A 23,934-nucleotide genomic window follows, 5' to 3' on the forward strand; every position below is an offset into this window, starting at 1 on the left:
AGAAGAAGGGCCCGTTCTCGGAGCAACACGCCTCCACCGACGCGCTCCCACGTGTCCTCCACCGCACGATGCAGTCCGCGCTGCAGACCGTAACGCGGAACCTGCCGTGGTTCCTGCTGGACCCTGCGCGGTATATCCTCGGCCAGGTAGGTGGAATGGCTAAGACAGGAATGCTTTAACTCGCTCATTTGGGACGTCAACTACACCGACGTCAAGTGCCTGCGCCTCGGGCTCTCCAAAGGCCTCGGCCTCGGGATTGTGGTGTTCGGCAGCATCATCAAGTTTCCGCAGATCTACAAGATTGTGAGCGCACGCAGCGCGACAGGCATTAGCCTGGCGATGTATATCCTCGAGGTGATTGCGTACACAATCAGCCTCGTGTACGCGATCCGCCTGCGCATTCCGTTTAGCACCTATGGCGAGAATGCGAGCTTGACCGTGCAGAGTACGTCGCGCGGCTTACCCAGACATGGTCATTACGCTGCTCATCATTGCATACTCGCCGATGGACTCGTACTCGCGCCGCGTCACGACCTTTTGCCGCGCGCGGCGCATCTCGACCAACACGCTGTACGTCGTGGTCGGCGCGACGCTCATGGTCCTCGGCTCGCTGGCGCTCATCTCGGAAACGGCCGTGCCGCCGCCGCTGCTCAAGACGCTCCAGGCGTTCACGATTCCGGTGTCGCTTGCGTCCAAGGTGCCGCAGATCATGGAGCTGCACCGCGACAAGGCCACCGGCCAGCTCAGCGTGCTCGTCGTCTTTGCGCAGCTCCTCGGGACGCTTGCGCGCGTCTTTACGACGCTCACCGAGACCAACGACCACCTGCTTTTCTGGGGCTTTGCGCTGGCGACGGTTTTTAATGCGGTGATCGCCGTGCAGGTGCTCTTGTACTGGAACGGGAACGAGCGCCAGGCTGCGCTCCACGAGAGCCGCTGGTTCGAGGCGGGGAATACGCCGGGGCGGCTGCGCGGCAACGAGCTTCCGGTGGTGGCGCCCAAGCGGGACTAGTATTTACAGTTGCACCAGACGCGTCTTGCTCGGCAGCAGCAGCGCAGTCACGGCACATAGACTAAAGAGCACAATGCTGGTAAGGATCGGCAGCGTCACGCGCATTTCGAGCAGCGCGCCGGCGAGCAGCGGCGCTGCGATGCCGGTAATGCGGCCCAGCGCACTCGCCACGGCACACGCCGTGCCGCGGATCGACGTGGGGAAGACGTTCGGCGTGTAGCCGTACAGAATCGCGTACGCGGTCGTCGCCGCGAGCGAGACACCCATGCCCGAGAGGACAACGTACGCGGGCTCCTCGGTGAGCAAAAAGAGCACCTGCGCGCCGACCGTCGCGAGAAGCGCAAGCGCCAGCGACTTGGCCCGCCCGAGCGGCGACTCGGTGAGGAGCGCACCGAGCAGACTGCCGGGAACGCTGCTCAGCGCGTACCATACATAGTCGCGCAGGGCCTGTGTCTCATCCGCATCATGCTGCCCAAGCTTGCGCTGCAAGTAGATGGGGTAAAATGCGTTAAACATGGTAAAGGCGAGCGACATTAGCGCCCACAGCGCCCATGTCAGCAGAACGGCGCGGCGGTGCGGCGGCGCAACGAGCGGTGCGCTGCGCCGCGCGAGGTCGCGCAGCGGCTTTGCCAGGCGTTCTGGCAGGGAGCCAAGCAGGGGAATGAATGGCGTGCCCATCAGTGCGTGTGTTTCCGAGTCCTCGTCGGCGTCGGCGTCGGCATCAACACCCGCCGCCACCGGGTCCTCGTCCGCCTCGGGGCGCTGCACGTCGGGCAGCGACAGACCCGTCGCGTCGCTATTCGCCTCGGAAATTTCTTGCAACGCATCGCACGCTTCCTGCAGGCGGTGTGTCGCGACGAGGAACGTCGGGCTTTCCTGGACGTCGAATGGCCAGATGCGCAGCATGGCAAAGAGCGCCGTTATGCCCGCGAGGCTGAGCACGACGTGACGCCACCCCTGGTTTTCGTCGCCTTTTTTGCACGGCGCATCGTTCGTGCAGCTGTTGCCCGGGAGGAGTAGGAGTGCAATCACCGCACACACGACCGACCCTAGCGAGAAAAAGACGGAAAGGGCGGTCAGGTAGTAGTGCCGCTTTTTCGGAATCGATTCCAGAAAGAGCGTGCCATCAGTCGGCATGCTCCCCCCCACGCCCGTCCCCACGCCAAAGCACAAGATGCACGCCACCGCAAACGACGGTGCCATGCTCAGCAGCGCGCCAAAGAGGGCGGTGATGGCGAGCGTGCGCAGAAACACGTACCGGCGGCCGTACAAATCGGCAAACGAGCCCCACACTACGCTCCCCAGCGTCATTCCCGCAAAGATGGACGAGGTGAGCACGCCGATGTACGCGTCGCTAATGTGCCAGTGGTCTGGGTCAGTCGCACCACCTACACTGCACACGCGGGAGGAGGATGGCGGTCCCCTGGATCCACATCTACGTCAGACACGCTACCCACATTGTCTGCTGCCCATCCCATCCCGCTCAGCACCAACAGGTGCCACTGGTATGGCCCCATTCCGATACGCGCGAGCGTATCATCCAGCGCACTGGGCGGCGCGTGGGCCGTCATGGTAGCGCACGGCGCACCCTCCACGTGACTTTTTTGCTTCGTCTTTCCTTCTGCCAAGATGAGCCGCATGGAGAGCTTGGCTGCTGTGGCGCGCCCTGAAGAGGTGCCTGATGAGCCTACGGAAGAGGAGATTGCTGCGATGAACGAGCTGGATCGTGAGGCGATGCAGCTCGACTCGGAAGTCATTACCGAGGTGCATATCGACGGCATGGTCCTCATGAAGATCGTGAAGCACTGCAAGGACAACCACGCGAGCAACGGCGCGAACGCGTGGGGCGCTTTGCTGGGTGTGGACGTCGGCGGCACGCTCGAGGTGTCCAATGTGTTTGGTCTGCCCGGCGCGCGCGACCGCAGCGACGAGGAGGAGCGCAGCACCAAGGGTGGTACGTACATGTTCTGACGCAGCCATGCAATACATGGGCGAGATGCTCAAGCTCCTGCGCCAGGTGAGCGCGGACGTGAACCCGGTCGGGCTGTACCAGGGTTGCTTCTTGGGACCCTTTCTCAACTCGGCCGTGGTCGAGGGGCTGAACACGCTCTCGCTGCTGATGGAGCGCGAGGGCAACCAGGGCCGCGGCAAGGCCGTGCTGCTCGTGCACGACTTTGCGCAGCTCGCGCAGGGCAATACGGCCGTGCGTGCCTTCCGCCTCTCGTCGTCGTTCGTCGACGCGTACCGCAAGGGCAAGATGACGGTGCAGAACCTCACCGAGCACCGCCTCACCTTTTCCAACATCCTCGTGGAGATCCCGGTCGAGCTGCACAACACCGCGCTGCTGAATGCGTTCCTCACCACGCTCACGACCGAGGCGCCGGAGCCGACGCGCGTCGTGCCCCGCACCAGTAAAGAGGCGCTGCACGCGCCGCCGAACGAGGCAGTGCCGCCGAACTACATGGACCTCAACCTGGCGCTCGAGCCGGTGCTTGTCTCGAGCGTCGAGACCACGCTCGATACCATGGAGACGTACGCGGCGGAGGCCGGCAACGTCGGCTACCAGGCGCGCCAGGTCGCGCGCGAAAAGGGACGCGCCGACGCGTATGTCCAGCGCAAAAAGGCCGAGAACGCCTCGCGCGAAGCCGCGGGCCTCGCGCCGCTCCCGATCGAGGACGTGAGCAAGATGTTCAAGATCCCGGCAGAGCCCAACCGCCTCGAGAGCATGCTCCTGCTCAACCAGCTCTCGCACGCTGCGGGGCGCCTCTCCGAGACGGCGGCGGTAGGTGCCGTGCAGCTCGATGCGGCACGGACAAGTACGGCATAGAAACTATGACTTTTTTAGCGCTTGCATACGCGCCTCGGCGGCCCGCGCGCGCTTCTCGCGCTCGATCCGCATACGCATCTCGGGGGAGAGCGTCGCATCGGGCGCGGAGCCCACGCCGCCGACGCGCTGCGTGCCGTTGGCGGCGGGCGGCGCAGCAGCGGGCGCGGGAGGCGCCGGCTCGGCCGCACGCTCGCGGCTCTGTTCGCGTGCCTCCTTCTCATCGCGCTCGCGCATCTTGTCGCGCATTGCGTTGCGGCGCGTGCGGGCTTTGGATGCCTGTGCCTCTTCCATCTCGGACGTCAGCGCGGACGGGACACGCGCGCCGCCGGGGCCCATGCCGGCCCAGTCGCACCAGTCGGGGTGCTCGGCCATCATGCGCCGAAAGACGGTGCGCGCGGGCTTGGTCGTGCACAGGTCGTAGGCAGTGCGGTACGGCGCCTCGGACGCGTCGACCGACGGCACAGGCATCGTGGGGTCCGCGCGGCGCTCGAGGAGGTACTGCAGCGCGTCCGGCTGGTCGGCCGCGGCGGCGACCTGCAAAAGCGTCGCAGGGACAAAGCGCATCTGCTTCGCCTCCGCCTGGCGCCACCACGGGGGGAGGGGCGCATCGATGCTCGGCGCCTCTTGCTCGGCAAGCCAGCCGCCGGGACGCAGCAGATCGGCCTCGTGGCGCTCGAGGAACCGCTCGAGGGCATCGACCTTGCCTTTGCGGACCATGGCCACGAGTCGCTCCCAGCGCTCGCGCCGCTTCGTTTCCTCCGCCCCGGGCTTTGCACGCGGCGTCTTGGGCTTCGGCGGGGGGGGCGGAGGGGCATTGGCCGCGGCGTCGGCACGGAGCGCCTGTGCGATTGCCTCGCGGTGCGCATCGTCCTGGGCCGCGAGCTGCTCGGGCGACAGGTGTGCGATCTTGACGCGCGTCAGCTCGAGGAAGCACCGCATGATCTCGGCGAGCGTCGGGCGCTGCGTCGCAATGGGAATGTGCGACAGCGTCCCATCGCGGTGCGGTGCGTCGAGCGGGCTCGTGTGGTTTCCGCCCCAGTTCCACAGGATCCCGCTCGCAGTGCGCGTGCTGCAGCGCACCCAGACGTGCTCGGAGCGCTCAATGAGCGAGCGCCATCCTGCGCGGCCCAGGAGGCTATGAATCTCGTCGCGCAGCTGCGCCTCGCCGTGGCGACGCAGGTTCGCACCGGCGCTCTTGGCGTGGCGCCCGGTCGCGTCCTGAGCCGACTGCGCGCCACCCTGCTTGCGGCGCGTCGTGTACCGGTGAAAGGTCTTGTGTGCAAGCACGACAATGCCGCGCTCCTGTTTCGTGCCCCGCGCGCGCGCACGCTCCGAGAGCGGCGGCGCGTACGCGTTCAGTGCGACGACGGCCGCCGCAAAGTGGCCGCCGCCCATCATGACAAAAGTCCATAGACGCAGCGGGGGCAGCGCAATCGGCGCTTCGGGGGCGATCTCGGGCATCTCGTCCGGCGCCTCGTCCTCGGACGAGGAGTCCGACTCGCTCGACTCCTCGTCCGAGCTCTCGAATTCCTCTTCGGTCGGCAGCAGGCCGGCGCCGTCGAGAATGCTCAGCTGCATGGTACGCCCAATGTGCTTCGTACCTTGCAGGCGCTTGCCGGTCCACCCTTGCTTCGACGGGCGGCACTCGATCGGCGGCGCTTGGAGCGCTTGGAGCGCCGCCTCTGCCGACTTGGCATCGGTGGCGGGCGCAGACGTCGCGGCAAGCAGCACGTCGCGGTACACGCCAAGCTGCGTCTGCTCGAGGCGCGCGTCACTCGGCGCATCGCTCCTGCTCTCGAACCAGACGAGCGGCGAGCGCAGCGCGTCCTGCACGGCCTGCGTCCGTGTGCGGCTTGGCGTATCGTCCTGCGTCGGCGCGGCGTGCAGGTCGAGGCGGTCCAGGAGCGCACTCAGGGTATCGGTATCTTCCAGCTCGTCCTCCTCCTCGATCTGGGCGCAGAGGCGGTCGAGCTCGGGATTCGTCACGAGCGTCAGGGCGTTGGGCGTGCCGGGCGCTTGGGCGCCGCGCTGCCGCAGCACCAGGTTGTACCTGTGCCAGAGGCTACGAAAGTGCGCACGCTGCTCGCCGAGATCGGCAAACGGCCCGCACTCGGGGCACAGCGTGCACGCCGGCACGCCGGCAGCGGGCCGTGGGTCGTGCGTCGGCGCCGGCGCCGGCGCCTTTTCCTCTTCGGCATCGGCGCTGCGCAGCTGCACATTCTGCACGAGCGGCGTGGGGAGGTTGCATACGTATAGAGGCGTGCTCAGCAGCGCATGTCGCGTACGGCCCGTGTCGGTCATTCGCAGGGCTAGCGAGGTCGAGAAGAACCTGCGCAGAGGGCCAATGGTGGCAAGAGTGGAGGCATGGACGATCGGCCCAGGGACCTCGCGCAGCGCAAGCGCGAACGAAGAGGCAGCGACACTGTCTGTGCGCGCGCACGTACGGCGTATACACGGGCGGCACATGCACGTCATGCCGCAAAACTCGCTGCCATTATGGCCGCGCCTCTTGCGCCTCGGATCGCGTACGTCTAACGCGTCTACGTAGTACAGGGTATTAATAGAATGCCACGGTGTGCAGCAAAGGGTACGGATACGACGCCTGCTGTTGCTCGAGAATCGAGTCCATCTCCTCGTCGATATCCTTTGCCACCTCGATCTTGCGCGCAAGGTCGAGAATCGCACGCGAGGCGATATCCGCTTCCTCGTGATTATCCTTGATCTCGATGTTGATGACGTGCACGGAGCGGTTGAGCTCGGTGCGCCTGCTCAGCAGGTCCTCGCACACGCTATCAAAGCACCGCTCCTCGCACGTAATCACGACGTCGGCGACGCGCCGCGACTCGTGCCAGCGCTCCGGCGCGTGCTTGATTTTGCGGTTGCGGTCGAGCATATGGAGCAGCCCGTTTGCCTCGTACAGCCGCGGATCCTTCTTCAATAGATCCTGGTACATGTAGTCGTACGGCGTGCCGAACGCGTAGATGTTCGGCTTGTCGATGGCAGGGCCTGGCATACGCACGGCCGAGCCGGTGCCGGCGGACGTCACCTGCATGCCTGCTTTCCTGGGTAAGCGCAAAAAACATACAGCAGTGCATTGTGTCCGAACATGGAACGGTTCTGGTTGCTTGCACACACCACACAGAACGACACGCCATGCTTGCTCGCCGGCGCTCCGTCCATCGCGCCGCTGGCCATCGTGTGGAGGAAAAGCCCCGGCCGACCGCGTGCCACGACGGCAGGATGCGCCTGGAATGACGGATTTTGGTGCGGGCACTTCTACCTCGGCGGGTGCCGAGGATCCGGCGGGGTCGCGGTACATGGATGAGCTGACCTCGCGGCTCCTATCGCAAGCGCAAGAGATGGCCGCGGCAGAGGCCGCTTCCGAGGCGCCGCGGTCCGAGGAGCTCGACTCGACGACCGCCGCGTCGCTCGAGACGTTCATGGCGAGTCTCAAAGCGCATCTACAGCTCGCGCCAGAGCCATGGAACGAGGAGCGCACCGTGCGGCGGCGCATGCATAACTGGAGCACGGCAGAGCGCCACGCGCGCATCCGCGAGGTCGTGCGCGAGCAGATGCGCCAGGCGGCGCACGGCACACCCCACGGCGTGCAGCCACTCATGACGACCGTGCGGTGCCTGCATGCGTCGGTCGCGCAAAAGTCGTACGGGACAGAGAAGCGCTTCTTGTGCCCTCCGCCGGCGGTCAACGTGCGGGGCTCGCTGCGGCACGCGGAGCACGCCGTGCCGGCGCTCTTTATGCAGATCCAGAGCGAAGACGGCGAGCGATTCTCGGGCGAGCAGCTCGCGGCACTCGACGAGGCGCACCAGGCGCGCTTCACCGAGCTGCACGTCACCGGCACCGGCAAGGCCAAGAGCTTCCGCCTCCAGCTGCACCTCCTGGCGCGGCGCGAACAAGAAGCGCGCGAGGCCAAGCGCCAGCGCATCGACGAGCACGACACGAGCGCGAGCTGGGCGAGCTTTGACTCGGCGCCGATCGGAATCATTTCCAAGCCGTCGAAAAAGTCGGCCAAGGCGCGGCACGCGTCGGCGCACATCACCTCGAACGCGTCCGTTTCTCTCTTTAATCGAATCAACTCACAGACGTATCGTACCAAGTACCTCTCTGCCCACGAAGGGCACTTGTCCGCACAGTCGCGTGCATGGACCGCCTTTCGCCTCGTGCTCCTCGCGCGGCCGCCGCAGGCGCAGGCGCTGGACGTCGACGCGGACGTGCTCACGTACGGCTCGACCATCGTGCTGGTCGACGAGGTGTCTGGCGCGACGACCGACCCGCTCCTCGTGTGCAAGGTTGACCGCGGCCGCATCCTGCCGCCGCTCGGCGAGGCGCGCGTGACGCTCGATGACGGGACGCTCGCCGACGAGTCGTACCTGTACGGCGCCGTGAGCCAGATGCAAAAGATTGCACTCATGCGCTTCGTCCCCGACCCCAGCCGCGCAGAAGGGCACTGGGAGCGCGACGCGCATGCGCCACGCACCTATCTCTGTGCAGGCACGCCGCTGCATGCGAGCGCACAGCACGCGACGCTGCGGCACCTCGGCGTGCCGCCGCCGCCGCCGCCGCCGCCGGACGACGCCCACGCCCTCCCGCTGACATACGTCGCCGCGAAGCCGGCAGCGTGGGACGGCGCGACGCTCGACGATGCCGAAGACGCATTCTGCTGGACGCTTGTCAGCATCTCGCACTTTGAGTACTCGTTCATCGATGTCGACATGCTCGACACGCCGAACGCGCCACCCGGTGTGGGCCTCGCGCTCACGCCGTTCCCGATCGTGACTACCATGCCATTCTACGACACCAACACACACAAGGTCGCCATGACCGTGCAGCACTTTTTCTACGATGCCCATGTGCTGCAATCGCTCGACGAGCCGCTCCTAGAACACATGGAGGTGTGGCTCGGGCCGCTGGGACCGCTCGCGCTCCTCACTGCGCCGACGCCGGACGGCGAGCAGGAGACGGACGTCGCGGTCCACCTCCCGCCGCTGCGTGCGATCATTGACGCGGGGGGGTCGTCGCCGCAGTGCACGCTGCCCCTCCTCTTTGTCCGCGCATTGGACGGGGCGATATACCACTCCGGGCGCCAGGTCGCGTGCCAGGACCTCGTCGCGGTCGTGCGCGCGGCGGGCGACAGCCGCGCCGCCGAGGCGCTCAAGAAGCTCAACGTCGGCCTCGGCGAGCAGGCCGGCGCGCAGGAGCTTCCGCCAGGGTCCGTATGGACGCTGCGGGTCGTGTAGAGTATAGTGCGATAATAGACTACAAGAGCAACGGCGGCCGCGCGCCGTCGACGCACCCAATCGGCGTCGGCTGCCACTGCGCCGCAAGCGACCAGCCGGGCAGCGCACTCGGCGCGGCTGGCGCCTCGTCGACGGCCATCGGAGGCGGGCGGTCGAGACCACGCAGCAGGCGGCTGCGCGCCTCCATCTCGGGTAGCACGTCGAGCTCGGTGCCTGGCGCCGCGTCGTGCAGTGCAATCAGCGCCGCGACACGCTCGGCGAGCGGCCCTTGCGCAAGGTGCTGCGCAAGCGCCCACGTCGCGGGCGACGCGACCTCCATGCAGTGCTGCAGCACGATCCGCCGCAGTACTGCCGAGTTCTGCGTCGCGTCCCACACTGGCACGGACTCGGCGTCGTCCTGCGCACTGCCGAGGTCCACGGCGCTCGGCGCTTGGCGCCAGCGGGGCACGTCGAGTGTCGCGTGCAGCGTGTCGTACGGCGCGTCGAGCGCAAGGTGCGCAAGCCACGCACGCGCGACGGCCGCGTACGACTTTTCTTTTGCGGTCGTGCCGCTCCCAGCGACCTGCGCCAAAGCCTGGATCAGGATGGGGAGGAAAACCGGAAAGGCCGCGTGCATCGCACGCAGCAGAGGGTCCCACAGCTCGGTATGCTCGCTCGGCAGCGACTCGAGCGGCGCGTCGTCGCGCGCCTGCAGCGCACGCTGCTCTTTTGTCTGGGGAATCAAGGCGCCTGGAAGCAGCAGCTGGGTCACGAGGAGCATGAGCACGGACGCGGTGCATGTAAACGTTTCGCCGTGCTCCTCGCCGCGCGGCGCGCTGCCTGCAAGCAGCGTGCTGCCGTCCGAGGCGAGCGCAAGGCGCCGTGCCGTCTCGGCCTGCACCCACTGCTCGAGGTCGCCGACAGTCTTGACGAGCGGCGGCGCACCACGCAAGGCTAGCGAACGGTCGCGTGCGAGTGCGTGCGCCTGTATGCGGTAGGTATGCAGCAGCTGTGCGGCGGCGGCAGCGGCTTCGCGGCGGGGCTCGTCGTCGTCGAGCACGTCGGCGGCCGGCTCGTGCGACGGCGAGAGCGTCGGCTGCCAATAGTGCTGGTCGAGCCATGCAAGGGCCATGGTGCATGCCTCGCGGCATACAGCCATGCTCGGTAGCTCTTCGTGCGTCGCAAAGTGCCGGACTTGGACGAGCCACTGCGGCAGGCCGATGCGGTCGGCAATCGCGCCGATGGACTGCGCAAACATGCCGGTCTGGAACGTATCGACAATCGAGTTCACGAAGCGCACGAGGCCCATGGCGTACGCCGCGCGTGTGCCCTCGCTCTCCCCCGCGAGGCCGTCGAGGAGGCGCGCCTGCACGAGCAGCGATGTCGCCTCTACGGCCTGGGGGCACGCTGCGCGCGCCATCCAAAGCCGTGTAATCTTGAGCGCGCTCTGCAGAGCCGCAACATCGTTCGCGTCGCCATACAGCAACGCGTGGACGTACTGCAGCTCCTCGTGCCCCGGCGCATAAAACGGCGTCCGGCGCGGCAGGCGCATTTTTTCGTGGTGGAGTAAGCCACGTGGCCGGGCACGGGCCGCCCCGCCCTACCCCACCATGGCGCTCCCCCCCGCACTGCAAGCGCTCGCGATTGGCTCGGTGTCCGCACCGAATGTGCTCGAACTCTATGTCGACTACCTTTGTACGTGCACCTACTAACCCAGGCCCTTTTTCTGCTAAGATTTTGAACAACTTCCAGAGCCAGGTGGTGCCTCTGCTCTTTGGCGAGCAGGCGCCGTTCCGTGGCAAGGTGCGTGTCATTGTGCGCCCCGTCCCCCAGCCGTGGCACGCCTCGTCCTCGCTCCTGCACGAGACGGCGCTGGCTGTGGCGCGCCTCTCGCTCACGGACCGTGTGGCGCTCGAGGATCCCGAGAAGAACGCCTTCTGGGTCTTTTCGCAGGCGCTCATGAAGGAGAGCGAGCGCTGGTACGACGGCCCTGCGCGCTCCAAGAACCCTGATCAGGTGCGTGCGGAGCTCGCGACGCTCGCGGTCAACGTCCTCGGCGAGGACGTGCGCAAGGCCAAGAAGGAGTCGATCGTCGCCCTCGACGGGCAGCCCCTTGGCCAGGCCGTGCGCTCCTGGACCCGCGTCTCAGACGAGGGCAACGCCGGCTCGAAGATCGTGCCGGATCTCAAGTACTGCGTACGTCGCTATGCTGACCCAGATCAAAATCGGACGCCAGAACGGCATTCACATCACGCCGACTGCACTCTGGAACGGCGTCGTGGAGCCGTCCATCTCCTCGTCCTTCTCGCAGGAGGAGTGGCGCAAGTTCCTCGACGAGCGCGTGCCGAAGGCCAATATCTAGCCGTAGAATTGTGGAGGTCCCGAATTTGACCATGGCCTCGGTTACGCAGACGAACCTGCCTCTGCCGCTCGTCGCGCGCGGCAAGGTGCGCGACGTGTACGACTCGGAGCTCACCGAGGGAGAGTATGCGGGCGCCCTTCTCTTTGTCGCGACCGACCGTATCTCGGCGTTTGACGTGATCCTCCAGAACGGCATCCCGGAAAAAGGGCGCATCCTCACCGGCATGTCGGAATTCTGGTTCGACAAGATCGCCCAGGGCATTATCAAGACGCATGTGCTTGCGACAAGGTGGGACGACTTTCCCGAGGCGCTGCGCACGCGCCTCGCGAGCGTGCGCGACCAGGTCGACGGCCGCTCGATGCTCGTGCGCCGTGCGCGTGTTATCCCCGTCGAGGCCATTGTCCGTGGCTACATTACCGGCAGTGGCTGGGCGGAGTACAAGCGCAGCGGCACGGTGCACGGAATCAAGCTGCCTGAGGGACTCGTCGAGAGCCAAGAGATCCCCAACGGCCCCATCTTTACCCCGAGCACCAAGGCGGAGCAGGGCGAGCACGACGAAAACATCCACCCCGACAAGGTCGCGGAGCTCGTCGGCAAGGAGCTCGCTATGAAGCTCGCGGACGCTGCCGTGAAGCTGTACGCCAAGGCGGCCGAGCACGCGCGTGCCAATGGCATCATCCTCGCCGACACCAAGTTTGAGTTTGGTCTGCTCCCCGCCGACGGCCAGGGCTACGACGGCGAGCTGATTCTCGTCGACGAGGTCCTCACGCCGGACTCGTCGCGCTTCTGGTCCGCGGACTCGTACGCGCCGGGCAAGGGCCAGGCCAGCTTCGACAAGCAGTACATCCGCGACTGGATGAAGAGCAAGGGCCTCGACACGGCCGCCAAGTCGGGCACGCCCGTCACCCTCCCGGACGAGGTCGTTGAGGGCACCGGCGAAAAGTACCGCGAGGCCTTCCAGCGCATTACAGGACACCCATTCAAGTAGCTACATACTGGTATCCCGCCGCACAAGCACTTTCGGCTTGCGTGTGGTGCCGTCGCTCGCGGTTGACAGCCGCGGCACCTCGTTGAGGTCCTGCAGCGGCCGCCGCAGCGGCGAGTCGGCAAACGGCGTCTCGGCAATGTACGCGAGCGCCGCCGCGCGGTCCGCGGGGATCAGGTCGGCGGGCACCGGCAGCGAGTAGCGTTGGCGCTGCGGCGTTTGGCCCGTCGGGCCGTCAGAAAGGAAGGTATGCTGCACGAACGGCGCAAAGGCGCGCCGCAGCTCGTGCATTTGGTCGGCGGCCGAGTGCAGGGATGCGCCCAGAGCAGCAGTGTGCGCGGAATGCTGCGTGAGCCACAATACGTACCGCTTTGTCCAGCGTCTGGAGCTCGCGCTCCACAGGCGACGCGTCGGCATCGCGGAGCGCACGATCGATCTCGGAGGCGGCGTGGGCGGTGCGCTCGCTGCTCTCCAAGGAAGCCGCGGCAAGGGCGTGGTCGAGGGTATGTTGCGCTGGGTAAGCTGTGCGACGTACTTGTTTTTTCCAACGCGTGCGAGAGGTCGGTCGCACTGGCGGCAAGGCGCTCGGCGTAGGCATCGGCATGTGCGTCGATCAGCGCGCCGGCTTGGATCGTCTGCTCGGGGCCAAGCACGGCATCGGCAACGTCGCCGGCGAGCGACTCGTGCACGGACCGCAGGTCCGCGAGGTGCCCGTCGTAGGTGCTCCTAGACGCAGACACGCCCTGTTTCGCAGACTCGAGGTCGGCGTGTGCGGTGGACAGCGCGGCGCTAAAGCGCTTCTCGCGCTCCGCTTCAAACTGGTCGACCGCGCCGAGGAGCGTCGTGCGCATCTCGCTCGTCTTTTGCTTTTCGGCGTCCAAGAGCTGCACGAGCCACTTGTTCTGCTGAGTGACACGCTGCACTTCGCGCGCGGCGATCGCATGACTGTGCTCTTGCAGCGCAGCGGTGCGCTCGTCGAGCGCAGTGAGGCGCTTGTCGACCTGGTGCGCGAGCGTCGATGCGGTCTGCACCGCCTCGGCGAGGCGCGCATCGACGTGCGCCGCAAGGTCGTTTTGCAGCGACTCGACCGATGTCGCGTGCTCAAACTGGAGCGCTGAAAAGGCCGCCTGGATCGCATCGGCGACCTTGGTCTGTGCCTCGTTGAGGAACGTGTCGCGCGCCGCCGGCGAGGCCGAGGCAAGGCGCGTCGCGAGTCCTTCGAGCGCCAACGTCACGGTGGTGCGCAGCGTCGTGCGCTCGTCCTGGATGCGCGTCGCAAGCGCGTGCAGAGCACCGTCGCTTGCGTCGTGGCGCTGCGCCGCCTGCGCGGCGACCTGCACACAGACGGCATCGATCTGCTCGTAGTACATGCGGAGCGCCGCGCGCGCCTCTTCGTCGCTCTGTGCACGCCGCTGGAGCTTGGCGTGCAGCGCGTCGATGTCGCGCGTCGACGCGTTGGCTGCGCGGTGCAGCGACAAGGCAATGTCGTGCAGCCTCTGCTCGTTGTGCTTGCGTGCACGGTGCAGCGCCGTCTCTTCCTGGAGCGCTGAGGAGAGCTGCGTGACCTTGGCGAGCGACGCCTCGAGCTCGTGGATGCGCGCCTCGTGCACGGCCTCGGCGGCGGTCCACTCCTTGTCGCGCCGCGCAAGGAGCGTCGTGTTCTGCTCGAGCTGCTCGTGCATGCTAGCGAGTTTGCTCTGTGCGACCTCGTTGCTGCGGCGCAGCTCGTCCATCTGCTTGGCCTGCGCCGCGCGCTCCGCCTCGAGCTTTGCCCAGTTGTCCGCATCGACATAGATTCCGTTCTTTTCGCGTGTCGCGACGAGGTCCGAGCGCAGGCGGTCGATTTCCGAGACGTACTCTTTGATGAGAGCGCCCCGTGTCATGCGCTGGTTCAGCTCGGGGCGGTTCTTGATCGACTTGGCGCGTAGCGCATAGTCGAGCGTCGAGAGCGTCTCTTCGAGGTTCGTGCGGTCGTCCGAGACGGTTGCAATGATGCATGTCTTGGTCCGCCCGCCGAGCGAGTCCTGCAAAAGGCGCGTCAGGCGCGACTCGCGGTAGGGAATATGCGTGCTGCCGTCGACCAAAGCGTTGATCACACGGCCAAGCGTCAGTAGGCTCTGGTTGATCATGCCCGCCTCGCGCGCGCGTTTGTTTTCCGCGCCGCTGCGGCCGATGTTTTCCGAGCCGGCGAGATCGACGAGGTTCAGCTTGCCGGTGCGCAGCACCTCTTCGCCTCGTGCACCCGTCTCCTTTACGTGCACATGCAGCGTAAAGACACAGTGCGAGCGACTCGAGCTTTCGTTGCAGCGTGTCGCTGCAATGTGCCGCTTCTGGCTGCCGAACCGCAGCATGCGCAAGCCGTGCTCGGCGCTCGTGAGCGGAATCTCCTCGAGACCGTGCAGCACGACGCCCTTGCCCTTTTCCTCGTACATCTTGAGGCCAGACGGGCCGCCGTTCATGGGCGTAGGCGCATCTGGGCTCAACAGGTCGCGCAGCTCCTCATTGTACAGCTCGACAAACGACATGTGCACGCTAAACTCATCCTGCCGCATATTCAGTACGTGAAACAGGCGAAAGAGGGTGCGCGGAATGATGCCCGCGTCCGGCGCAAATGTGCCCATGTACGACGAGAGGTCGCCCTCCATGGTATGTCTGCGTCAGCAGGAAAACGTACGTCTTGCCTGTGCCTGTCTGCCCGTACGCAAAGATCGTGCAATTGTATCCCAGAAGCACCTCGTCGAGCACACCGCTCACCGCGTCCTGGTACACCATCCCCTGGTCGGCCTCGGCGCCAAAGACATGGTCAAACGTATAGGTCTTGGACCGCGTGCTGCCATGCGAGCCAAGCGTCGGCGCACGCGGCGCCGGACCACTTGCATCCACATGCACCTGGCTGCCTCGCGGCCCTGTTGTCTGCAGCACATTCGCATCGTCCTGCGCGGTGCCGCTGGGTGAGCCAAGCCACGTACCGTACGCGGACGACCACCTTCATGTTTGCGTCCCCCCCGCGTTTTCCTTCTATGTGCGTCCCGGACGCCACCCGCGGAGCACTACGCCCCGCCGGCGGCACCGCACTCGCCGACACGACGCGCGCTGGGCGCGCCGTCTGTGTGCGTCGCACTGACGCCATGCAAGCAACACGCAGGACGCGTTGCGCGCTACGCGCTCTTCACGTGACCTATCCAAAGACGCACCGACGCGTCCTGCTCGAGGCTGGCGGTGGCGAGGAGCGGCAGTGTGGGATGGACCTGGGTAAGAGGGGAGACGTACCGCAACCGCTGCCACCGTATCGCAGTGTCCAGAGAGCACCTGCGTGATCTGGCGCGTCTGCAGGTCCCATAGGTATACGTGGCGGTCTTCGCTCCCTGCGACGATCCACGTGGTCGGCCGGCCAGCGGACGGCAGGTAGACCAGCGCGGCGTTGCCCGCGTACTTGGTATTCGCGTGCCCGGTATAGGTCTTGAGGATGCGTGCGTTGGCCAGGTCCCAGAGGCGCACTGCGCTGTCGAGCGACATGGCGAGCACTTGCAGCGACGACGGCGAGAATTTCACCGAGGCGACCGGCGCCTGGTCGCCGTGCTGCAGCGTGCGCAGGCAGTGTCCTGCGCTGGTATCCCATAGGCGGCTGTGTGAGAAGAAGAGCAACGTACATTAGGCCGTCGTACGAGCACGAGGCAATCATCGTGCCGTCGCTGCTAAAGTCGACGCCGGTCACCGCTTCCGAGTGCGCGGCAATCGTGCGGTGGCACGTCCCGCGCTGCAGGTCCCATAACCGGATCGTCTCGTCAAACCCGCCGCTGACCAGCAGCGTGCTCAGGGGGTGGCATGCGATGCAAAAGACATAAGACGTGTGCCCTTCGTACGTGCGCACAATTTTTCCCTGTGTGAGCCACGACACGTACCGTTTCGAGCTCCCAGACAAGCACCGTGCGGTCGTCGGATGCACTCACGACGTACTGGCTGTCACGCGTCCAGCAGACGGCATTCACGCCGCCGGTATGGCCTTGCAGGGTATGTTGGAGGCGGCCGGTGCGCGTCGCCCAGACCTGCACGGCCTTGTCCGCGCCGGCGGTCGCGAGGTGCTCACCGTTCGGCGAGAACACGGCGCTGGCGACAGACCGCGCGTGCCCGTGCAGCGTATAGAGCAGCTCGTACTGCATCCCCGGCGCCTCGACGTCCATCGCGTCAGCCATTGTGGAGGAAATTCGTCTCCCTCCACGATGGCGCAGCCGGCCTTCCAGCGGCGCCGCCGCGGCAATGCGGAAGTCGAAGACGCGAGCCAAGGCAAGCTTGGCCCCGAGTTCCAGGACGCGGGGTGTCTGCTCATTTCCGAGGTGCACCTCTTCTTTTCGCGCCCCGGCGAGATGACCGGCGAGCGCGAGGCGGGCGCTTCGGGCGTCGCCCAAAAGACCAAGGAGTACGTCGACGAATTCAGTCGGTACAAGGAGCAGTCGACGATTCGTGAAGTGCGCGCGTACGTATTCTATCTCACACAGTCTCTTGATTAAGCACGCCGCGCAGCCGGACCTCGACGGGAGCACCGCAGACGACAAAGGCCTGCAGCTCTCCCAGTTTGAGATGGCACAGCTGGCGAACCTCGCCATCTCGGACGTGGACGAGGCACGGACACTCATTCCTACGTACGTCTCACTGCTCACGCAGCCTGGCAAACAAGGATGACGCACAGCTCGAGTCGCTCCTCAACGAACTCGCAGCGATCCGCAAGTTTGCCTAGTTATCCATACTGCGGCGCAGGCTTGCCGTGCCGGAACTGCGCCGCGAACCGCTTGGACGCGTTCCACACTGCACTCCCGTACAGATAGTAGAGCAGGCCAAAGAGCGCGCCGCCGAGATGCGCAACATGATCAAAGAGGCGCCAGCCGCGCACGATGCCCAGGATGTCGACCAGGACCAGTCTGGGTTAGCCGCAATACGCACCCTGCCATGCCCCACTGGATAGGGATCGCAGTAAAGGGGAGAAAAATGATGCTTAGGCTCGCCTGGGGGTACGCGCACGCAGACAGCACAAACGCCGCATAGATCGCACCGCTCGCGCCGAGACTCGCGCGCTGCGCAAGCTGCATGAGCTCGGCGGTGGCCGCGCGGATCTGCGCACCAAGCTGGGGGCGCTGAGAGGATGCGGCGCGATGCAGCATGCGCGACGCGTCCTTGATGCGCTGGACGGCCATGCGCCAGCGCCCGGCCGTCACGAGATGGCTCGTGAGCGAGGCAAAGGCGCCGGCCGTCACAAAGAACGCCAAAAACTGGGGGAGCGGCGACGCATCCGGCACGCTTGCTTTGCGACTCTCCCACGCCTGCTGGAGCGCCAGCGTGCTCAGTGCGCTCCCGCCGACCGACCACAAGGCGAGGTTGTTAAAGAGAAAGTGCCCGGCAGCCTTGTGGCTAAAGACGGACGTAAGCAGCGTCACCACGCGCCCGGACGATGGGCGATGTGTCATGCAGCGCTGCATCCACGCGGCCGTGCCGAGGCGCGGCGCCGCGAGCCACGCGAGGAACACGCCGGCATTCAGCGCGACGACCGGCACAGCAGCGCGCTTGTACGCGGGCTGGTCCGCGTACCACTCGGCGGCGCTCATGCTCATGCGCAGAATGGGGCTTCGCACGATCTCGGGAAGGAATTTCGTGTTGCGCGCGAGCCACGCAAGGCGGCGGTTCGCCTGCGCCACGAGGTCGTCCTCGGCGGCGTCGCTCAGGCGTTGTGTGTCGTACTGATCCGCAAACATGGACGTGATCGGCGCAAAGAAGCGTGCAGACGGGTTCTGTGCGAGGCACTCGGTCTTGGACACGGACCATGCGGCGCACCCCAAAAAGCTCACCGCCGCGACGCTGCCGACGAAGCCGAGTGCGCGGCCGATCGGCGGCTTGACGACTACGTCGCCGGTTTGCGTGCGCGGCGGTGCAACGACACGTCGCAGCTCCTCGTACTCTTTTGGATCAGCACGGCGCGGCGCGAGGCGCGGCCGCACCCAGAGCCGCGCGAGCGGCGGCGCGCTATGAAATCTTCGTACGCCGTACATTGAGGACGCAGACGTCCGTGCATCGGGCCCGATCGTATCGGGCAATGGCGCAATCGTTAGATAACCGGGCGAGCTTAAAGTCCGTTGCGACCGTCGTGCATGCTAGGGAGCTTGGGAAAGCGCACTAGCCGTCGCTTGTTTCCGAATATGAGTACACTTACCAAGCCTACACGTTTCCTCGATCTCCCATCGTCGCGTGTCAAGCCCGAACTGGGCCGTGGCACGGACGTGTGGTCGTTCTTTAACCCCCTCGTCTTTCCCAAGGCGGTGAACCTCGGCCAGGGGTTCATGAATTGGAAGCCGCCAGCGTTTGTACTGGACGAAGTCTTGAAGGAGCTGCACGAGCGCACCGATCTGCACCACTATTCGCACCCCAAGGGCCGCCCTCGCCTGCGTGCCGCGGTGCAGGCGGCGTACTCTGCCTCGTTCCACAAGCCCCGCGCGGAGGTCGATCTGAGCAAAGGCGAGATTGCTGTGGACGATAAAGGGTTCCCCTTGCAGCGTCCTGACCTCGGCGTGCCCCTCGATGTGGAGCGCGAGATCGCCGTCACGGCCGGTGCGAACGAGGCGATGTACTCGATCATGTGTGGGTTCCTCGAGGAAGGCGACGAGGTCGTCCTCTTTGAGCCTTTCTTTGACCAGTACGTGTGCGAAGTGTCGTACAACGGCGGTGTGCCGGTCTATGTGCCGATGCTCCCCTCCAAGAGCAAGGAGCGCGTGGTGTCTGCGAACGAGTGGACCTTTGACTGGGAGCTCCTCGAGCAAAAGCTCGCGAGTCCCAAAGCCAAGGCGCTCTTTCTCAACACGCCGCACAACCCCATCGGCAAGGTGTGCACGCTGGAGGAGCTGCAGCGTCTCGCGCAGTTGTGCATCAAGTACGATATTCTCGTGGTCTCAGACGAAGTCTACGACTGCCTGACCTACGACGGCCACGAGCACATTCGCATTGCTTCGCTCGAGGGCATGTGGGAGCGCACCATCACCGTCGGGAGCGCGGGCAAGACCTTTTCGTGCACCGGCTGGCGTGTCGGCTGGATGATCGGGCCGCCGCACCTGATCGCGCCTGCCTTTGCAGCCCACGTCCGCATCACCTTTTCGGTCAACTCCGGCTCGCAGGAAGGCGCGGCGATCGGGCTTGAGCAGGCCAAGGCCAACGACTTTTTCCCGACGCAGGTGCGCGAGTACGAGTCGCGCCGTGCCGAGCTGCTCGAGACGCTCGACGCGCTCAACTTCACGTACACGCTCCCCCACGGCTCCTACTTTGTGTTGGTCGACGCGTCGTCCATCCAGATCCCTGCCGACTTCGAGTTCCCCGACGAGGTCCTGAAAAAACCGCGCGACTACCACATGTGCTGGTTCGTTGCCAAGGTATGTGACGTGGTCTCGATCCCCGTCACCGCATTCTACTCGGACGAAGGCGCGCACGTCGGCGAGCGGTACATTCGCTTTGCGTTTTGCAAAGACAACCAAATTGTGGAGGCGGGGCGTCGACTGCAACAGGTACGTAATCCCCCGATGTTTCCTTGCTTACAGGTCAGTTACGCCCGCATCTGCATGCCTGAGTGCCCCACTCGTAGAAGCTTACGTTATCTGCACACCTCCCCATAAAGTGCGGAGGCGAACGAAAAGAACCTAGTACTCCCCCCGACGTGTGTGCGATGGCACGACCTTCGAGCGACGTGCCAAGCCGTTCGCGGCGCCATCGCCACTCACGTTCGAGTGTAGACGGTTTTTCTGATGCGTCCAACACATATTCGCGGCCGCATAGCCGCGTTTCGGACGTGTTCCTGGATGCGGAAGACGAAAGCGAGCTCGGACACTCTCGCGCCGGATCGCGCGCCGGACGCCGTCACAGCCGGCTAGGCCGCGAGAGCAGCTTGCGCCGCAGCAAGTCGTTGCAGCGCAGCTCTATTATTCCGGATGATGCCGCGTATGCCAACCAATACAACGACTCGGAAGCACACTATACCTCGGCCGCCGAAGACGCGCGTCCTTCCTCGCGTGCCGCGCACACGTCTGCCGACCGCCAGCGCGAGCTCGCGAATGACGTCGTGGGCCTTCCGCAGCGCTCCAAGAGTACCAGGGAGGACAAGCCGCGGAGAAGCAAGCGGGTCACCGACGAGGAGCGCTCCCGCCGCCATCGCACCGAGTCCTCGCGCCGCTCCCGTGCGCCCGAGGACAGGCCCCGCCGCTCGCGTGCACCGGAGGACACGCCCCGCCGCCGCCGTCCGGTCGACGATAGCGCGTTGACGCAGACGCCAAAGAGCACGCGCCGCGTCCGCCGCAGCAAGTCGGAGGCGTTCTTTGACGCGCCGCTCGACAAGGGCCCCCGCCGCCCCGAGAGCCGCCAAGCCCCGGAGCGTCTGCAAGAAGCGCTTCCTGTGCAAGAGCGCCGCCGCGAGCCGCCGCTGCGTGAGGCGCCGCGTGACGCGCCCTCGATGATCTCGCCGCCGATGTCGACGAGCGGCTCTGCATTTACGGGCCGCCGCCTCTTTGGCGGCCTGCCGTTCCTGAACCGCAGCGGCACGTCGAGCGGGGCTGCGACGCCCCGTGGCCCGGCCGACGATGTCAAGGCGCGTCTGGAGCAGGACCGCGCCGATGCCAAGGCGCGTGCTGCGCAGGAGAAGGCCGATACCAAGGTGCGCTCGATCCAAGAGCGCAATGAGGCCAGGGACCGCCTTGCTCGCGAAAAGAGCGAGGCGCAAAGCCGCTCGATGCAGACCAAGAGCGAGGCCAAGGAGCGCGTCGCTGCCGCCAAGGCCGAGGCAAAAGAAGCGGCTGCGCGCCGCAAGGCCGAGGCTAAGGAGCAGGCCGCTGCCGCGCAGATGCAAAAGAAGGAGGCGGCCGAGATTGTGCGCCAGCGCAAGGCCGACGAGAAAGAGCGCCGTGCCACCGAAAAAAAGGATGCCAAAGCGGCGATCGTGCGCCAGCGCGAGCTGCAGGCTACCGAGGCGATTGCGGCCTCGCGCGAAAAAGAGCGTATGCGTGAGCTGTCCGAGATGGACCGCAAGCAAAAGCGCCTGCTTTCTGTGACGCCCTTCCGCCGCCGCATGGGCGCCGAGGTGTCGCTGACGCCGATCCAGCGCCACGGCCTGCTCAAGTCGCTGGTCATGATGCAGATGCAGCAAGAGTTCCTCGACTTTGGCCGCCCCGGCATCCTGACGCAATACGGCTTCCCCTTTGCGAGCGATTCGTCGGAAGTCCAAAAGCGCCGTCGTATGCAGCTGGCGCTCTTTTCGCGCAAAAAGTCGGACGGTGGTGCGATGAACAAGGATGCGGTGGACGCTTTGCACGAGCCGTTGATCTTGCGCCACATGTACCAGGTGCACCTGCGCCAGTTCCCTGGCCTGCGGGATGCGTCGCTGGCGTTCTGGCGCAAGCGTATTCAACGCCTGAACGATGCGTTCACCTCGTGCAGCATGTCGACGTCGCGCGAGCGTAGCGAGTACGTGCTGACGCATATGCTGTCGCTCGTTGGTACGCAGTACCTCGGCCTGTTCTTTGCGCGTGGTGTGGGTGTGCGTGGCCCCGACGAGGAGCGTGGCCCCGGCATTGGCGAGCCCGGCTCGGAGCAGTGGGGCGTCGGCAAGCACTGGGGCGCTGGTACGGTGAAGCGCGGCCTCGACAAGCCGTACGAGCTGAATGCGAACGACCTCGAGCTGATCAACTCGCTGTTCCGTGGTGAAGACCAAGACGTGTGGATCGCGGCCGGCCGTGAGTCGCGTCGTGTGCAAAAAGACTGGGCTGCCTTCAAGGAGCAGATTATTGAGCAAGAGACGGGTATGGAGGAGATTATCGAGTACCTTACCGTGTCGAACGTGAACAACCTCCCTCCCCATCTGCAAAACACCGAAGAGTGGGTGCGTATCCACGTTGCACAGGTCATGCGCTGGCTCTTTGTCGAGTCGCCTGCTGCCGATGACCTATTCAACTTTGTGCGTGTGGTGCACATGCTCTTCCCCTACTGGCCTGCGCGTCAGATCCTCAAGATCGCCAATGCGCAGATCATGATCCAGATGATGCTGTCACTGCTGCTTGCGCAGCCCGGCGGTACCAAGTCGCTTTTCCAGCGGATTGTCGGCTTTGTCGTCTCCCGTGGCATCTCGTCGATCCAGCGCGAGTACATTGAGCCGATCCGCAAGGAGCTCAACGACCCTGCGCTTGTGCAAAAGATTGAGGCGTACGTGCGCCACAAGTCGAACCACGAGACGGACCGCATGGAGGCCGAGTCGAAGCGTACCGGCAACGACATGCTCACGACGATCCTCCTGTCGAGCACTGAGCCGCGTCTCGATGCCGGCATGCGCGACTACGTGATGGATCTACAGCGTGCGTACGCTGCGTCGCCGTACCGCAGCAAGCCCGACCTCGCGTACCCGTCCACGACGCCGCGCGGCAAGGACAAGCCGCCGATTCCCGGCTGGGGCGTGTCGGTGGGCGATGCGTCGAAAGCGCGCATGTTTGCGCTGCTCAAACTGCTTCTGCGCGAGTCGCTGAACAAGCGCGACCGCGAGCAGTTCTCTTCACTTCTTTCGACGAGCCTCGTCCCGGATATCCTCCGCGACGGTCTCAACATTGTCTTTTACGATGCGATCCACGCGATCGCGTCGGTGGCCAACATGAGCGACCGTCTTGGCGACTTGCAAAAGCTAATTGAGGACATGATCAACGTACGCAAGAACACGGATAATGCGCCGGAACGCTGGACCGATCTTGCGAACAAGCATCACGAGTTTATCTACTTCTTTGCGCACGAGTGTGCGCCGGTGGCCAAGCCGGTGTGGGAGTGGTGCCAGAACGCGTGCGACTACATGTCGCTCTCGACCACCGACCCGGTAAACCCCGCGGACCGCAGCGCCGAGAATATCGAGGTGAATTTGGACGAAATGATGCAAGACGAGCGCCTCTCGTCTGCCGACGTCGACGGCATCCTCGACGAGATGGAACAGCTGGAGCAGTGGAGCCGCTGGCAAAAGATCCGCCGCGAGCTCGAGTTCCGCAAGACGTTCCTGCTGTCGCTCACGCCGGCGGCGTCCGGCCTGTGGCGCGAGTCGCTCCCGTCCACGACGATGAAGGACGCGGTGGCCGACGTCGATGGCCTGATGCAGGACCTGATCGAGGCCGAAGATATCCCGCTGGACGACGGCAAGTGCGATGCCGTGCGTGGCTCCGAGCGCGGCAACCTGCCGTGGGCCTTCTTTGACAAGGAGGACCCGCTCGGCCAGGGCATCTTGGCCGAGCCCGACTCGGCAGAGCACCGCGTGCTCAAGCCGCGCGCCGACGTTCAGCCCCCCGAGCTGCACCACACGCGCAAGCTCCTGCCCATGTTCCGCGAGCTGCTCGTGACAAAGCTGCCCGACTGGCTCGACGCAGACGTGAACGGCGAGCCGATTCCCCAGCCCAAGTCGCTTGTGCAGTCCTCGAGCAAACTGCTGAAGCAGCGGAGCAAGTTTTTGCCCAATTAGTTACATAGCATGCC

The 23,934-nt window shown here is 65.3% G+C and overlaps 12 protein-coding genes across 12 annotated transcripts; 7 read left to right on the forward strand and 5 right to left on the reverse strand.

Annotated features, from left to right (window-relative positions):
• Positions 1-68: 68 nt before the first annotated feature.
• Positions 69-1,009, forward strand: MJAP1_001351 (uncharacterized protein; the record flags this gene model as incomplete). Its single annotated transcript, XM_060265313.1, has 3 exons — positions 69-146; positions 169-445; positions 468-1,009. 3 exons carry the CDS (start codon positions 69-71, stop codon positions 1,007-1,009), a joined length of 897 nt encoding a protein of 298 aa, XP_060121296.1.
• Positions 1,010-1,012: 3 nt separating this feature from the next.
• On the reverse strand, positions 1,013-2,580 carry MJAP1_001352 (uncharacterized protein; the record flags this gene model as incomplete). Its single annotated transcript, XM_060265314.1, has 2 exons — positions 1,013-2,379; positions 2,463-2,580. 2 exons carry the CDS (start codon positions 2,578-2,580, stop codon positions 1,013-1,015), a joined length of 1,485 nt encoding a protein of 494 aa, XP_060121297.1.
• A 58-nt stretch (positions 2,581-2,638) lies between these two features.
• MJAP1_001353 (uncharacterized protein) lies at positions 2,639-3,836 on the forward strand (the record flags this gene model as incomplete). Its single annotated transcript, XM_060265315.1, has 2 exons — positions 2,639-2,963; positions 2,986-3,836. 2 exons carry the CDS (start codon positions 2,639-2,641, stop codon positions 3,834-3,836), a joined length of 1,176 nt encoding a protein of 391 aa, XP_060121298.1.
• A 3-nt stretch (positions 3,837-3,839) lies between these two features.
• Positions 3,840-7,031, reverse strand: MJAP1_001354 (uncharacterized protein; the record flags this gene model as incomplete). The annotated part of the gene is made up of 3 exons (XM_060265316.1): positions 3,840-6,258; positions 6,428-6,898; positions 6,922-7,031. The coding sequence occupies 3 exons, from the start codon at positions 7,029-7,031 to the stop codon at positions 3,840-3,842; spliced, it is 3,000 nt and encodes a 999-aa protein (XP_060121299.1).
• A 56-nt stretch (positions 7,032-7,087) lies between these two features.
• MJAP1_001355 (uncharacterized protein) lies at positions 7,088-9,091 on the forward strand (the record flags this gene model as incomplete). The annotated part of the gene is made up of 1 exon (XM_060265317.1): positions 7,088-9,091. The coding sequence occupies one exon, from the start codon at positions 7,088-7,090 to the stop codon at positions 9,089-9,091; it is 2,004 nt and encodes a 667-aa protein (XP_060121300.1).
• A 19-nt stretch (positions 9,092-9,110) lies between these two features.
• On the reverse strand, positions 9,111-10,622 carry LAS1 (rRNA-processing protein las1; the record flags this gene model as incomplete). Its single annotated transcript, XM_060265318.1, has 1 exon — positions 9,111-10,622. One exon carries the CDS (start codon positions 10,620-10,622, stop codon positions 9,111-9,113), a length of 1,512 nt encoding a protein of 503 aa, XP_060121301.1.
• A 58-nt stretch (positions 10,623-10,680) lies between these two features.
• MJAP1_001357 (uncharacterized protein) lies at positions 10,681-11,432 on the forward strand (the record flags this gene model as incomplete). Its single annotated transcript, XM_060265319.1, has 3 exons — positions 10,681-10,765; positions 10,788-11,266; positions 11,289-11,432. The coding sequence occupies 3 exons, from the start codon at positions 10,681-10,683 to the stop codon at positions 11,430-11,432; spliced, it is 708 nt and encodes a 235-aa protein (XP_060121302.1).
• Positions 11,433-11,463: 31 nt separating this feature from the next.
• Positions 11,464-12,420, forward strand: ADE1 (phosphoribosylaminoimidazolesuccinocarboxamide synthase; the record flags this gene model as incomplete). The annotated part of the gene is made up of 1 exon (XM_060265320.1): positions 11,464-12,420. One exon carries the CDS (start codon positions 11,464-11,466, stop codon positions 12,418-12,420), a length of 957 nt encoding a protein of 318 aa, XP_060121303.1.
• Positions 12,421-16,610, reverse strand: KIP1 (Kinesin- motor protein; the record flags this gene model as incomplete). Its single annotated transcript, XM_060265321.1, has 9 exons — positions 12,421-12,762; positions 12,785-12,930; positions 12,953-15,069; positions 15,092-15,364; positions 15,387-15,403; positions 15,612-15,665; positions 15,688-16,042; positions 16,068-16,297; positions 16,320-16,610. 9 exons carry the CDS (start codon positions 16,608-16,610, stop codon positions 12,421-12,423), a joined length of 3,825 nt encoding a protein of 1,274 aa, XP_060121304.1.
• A 27-nt stretch (positions 16,611-16,637) lies between these two features.
• Positions 16,638-17,152, forward strand: RPB4 (RNA polymerase B; the record flags this gene model as incomplete). Its single annotated transcript, XM_060265322.1, has 3 exons — positions 16,638-16,891; positions 16,914-17,057; positions 17,080-17,152. 3 exons carry the CDS (start codon positions 16,638-16,640, stop codon positions 17,150-17,152), a joined length of 471 nt encoding a protein of 156 aa, XP_060121305.1.
• Positions 17,153-18,455, reverse strand: MJAP1_001361 (rhomboid protease; the record flags this gene model as incomplete). Its single annotated transcript, XM_060265323.1, has 2 exons — positions 17,153-17,333; positions 17,356-18,455. The coding sequence occupies 2 exons, from the start codon at positions 18,453-18,455 to the stop codon at positions 17,153-17,155; spliced, it is 1,281 nt and encodes a 426-aa protein (XP_060121306.1).
• Positions 18,456-18,602: 147 nt separating this feature from the next.
• On the forward strand, positions 18,603-23,920 carry MJAP1_001362 (uncharacterized protein; the record flags this gene model as incomplete). Its single annotated transcript, XM_060265324.1, has 3 exons — positions 18,603-19,955; positions 20,033-20,040; positions 20,311-23,920. The coding sequence occupies 3 exons, from the start codon at positions 18,603-18,605 to the stop codon at positions 23,918-23,920; spliced, it is 4,971 nt and encodes a 1,656-aa protein (XP_060121307.1).
• Positions 23,921-23,934: the final 14 nt, after the last annotated feature.

The sequence above is a fragment of the Malassezia japonica genome, chromosome 2, assembly GCF_029542785.1.
Source record: "Malassezia japonica chromosome 2, complete sequence".
NCBI lineage: Eukaryota > Fungi > Basidiomycota > Malasseziomycetes > Malasseziales > Malasseziaceae > Malassezia > Malassezia japonica.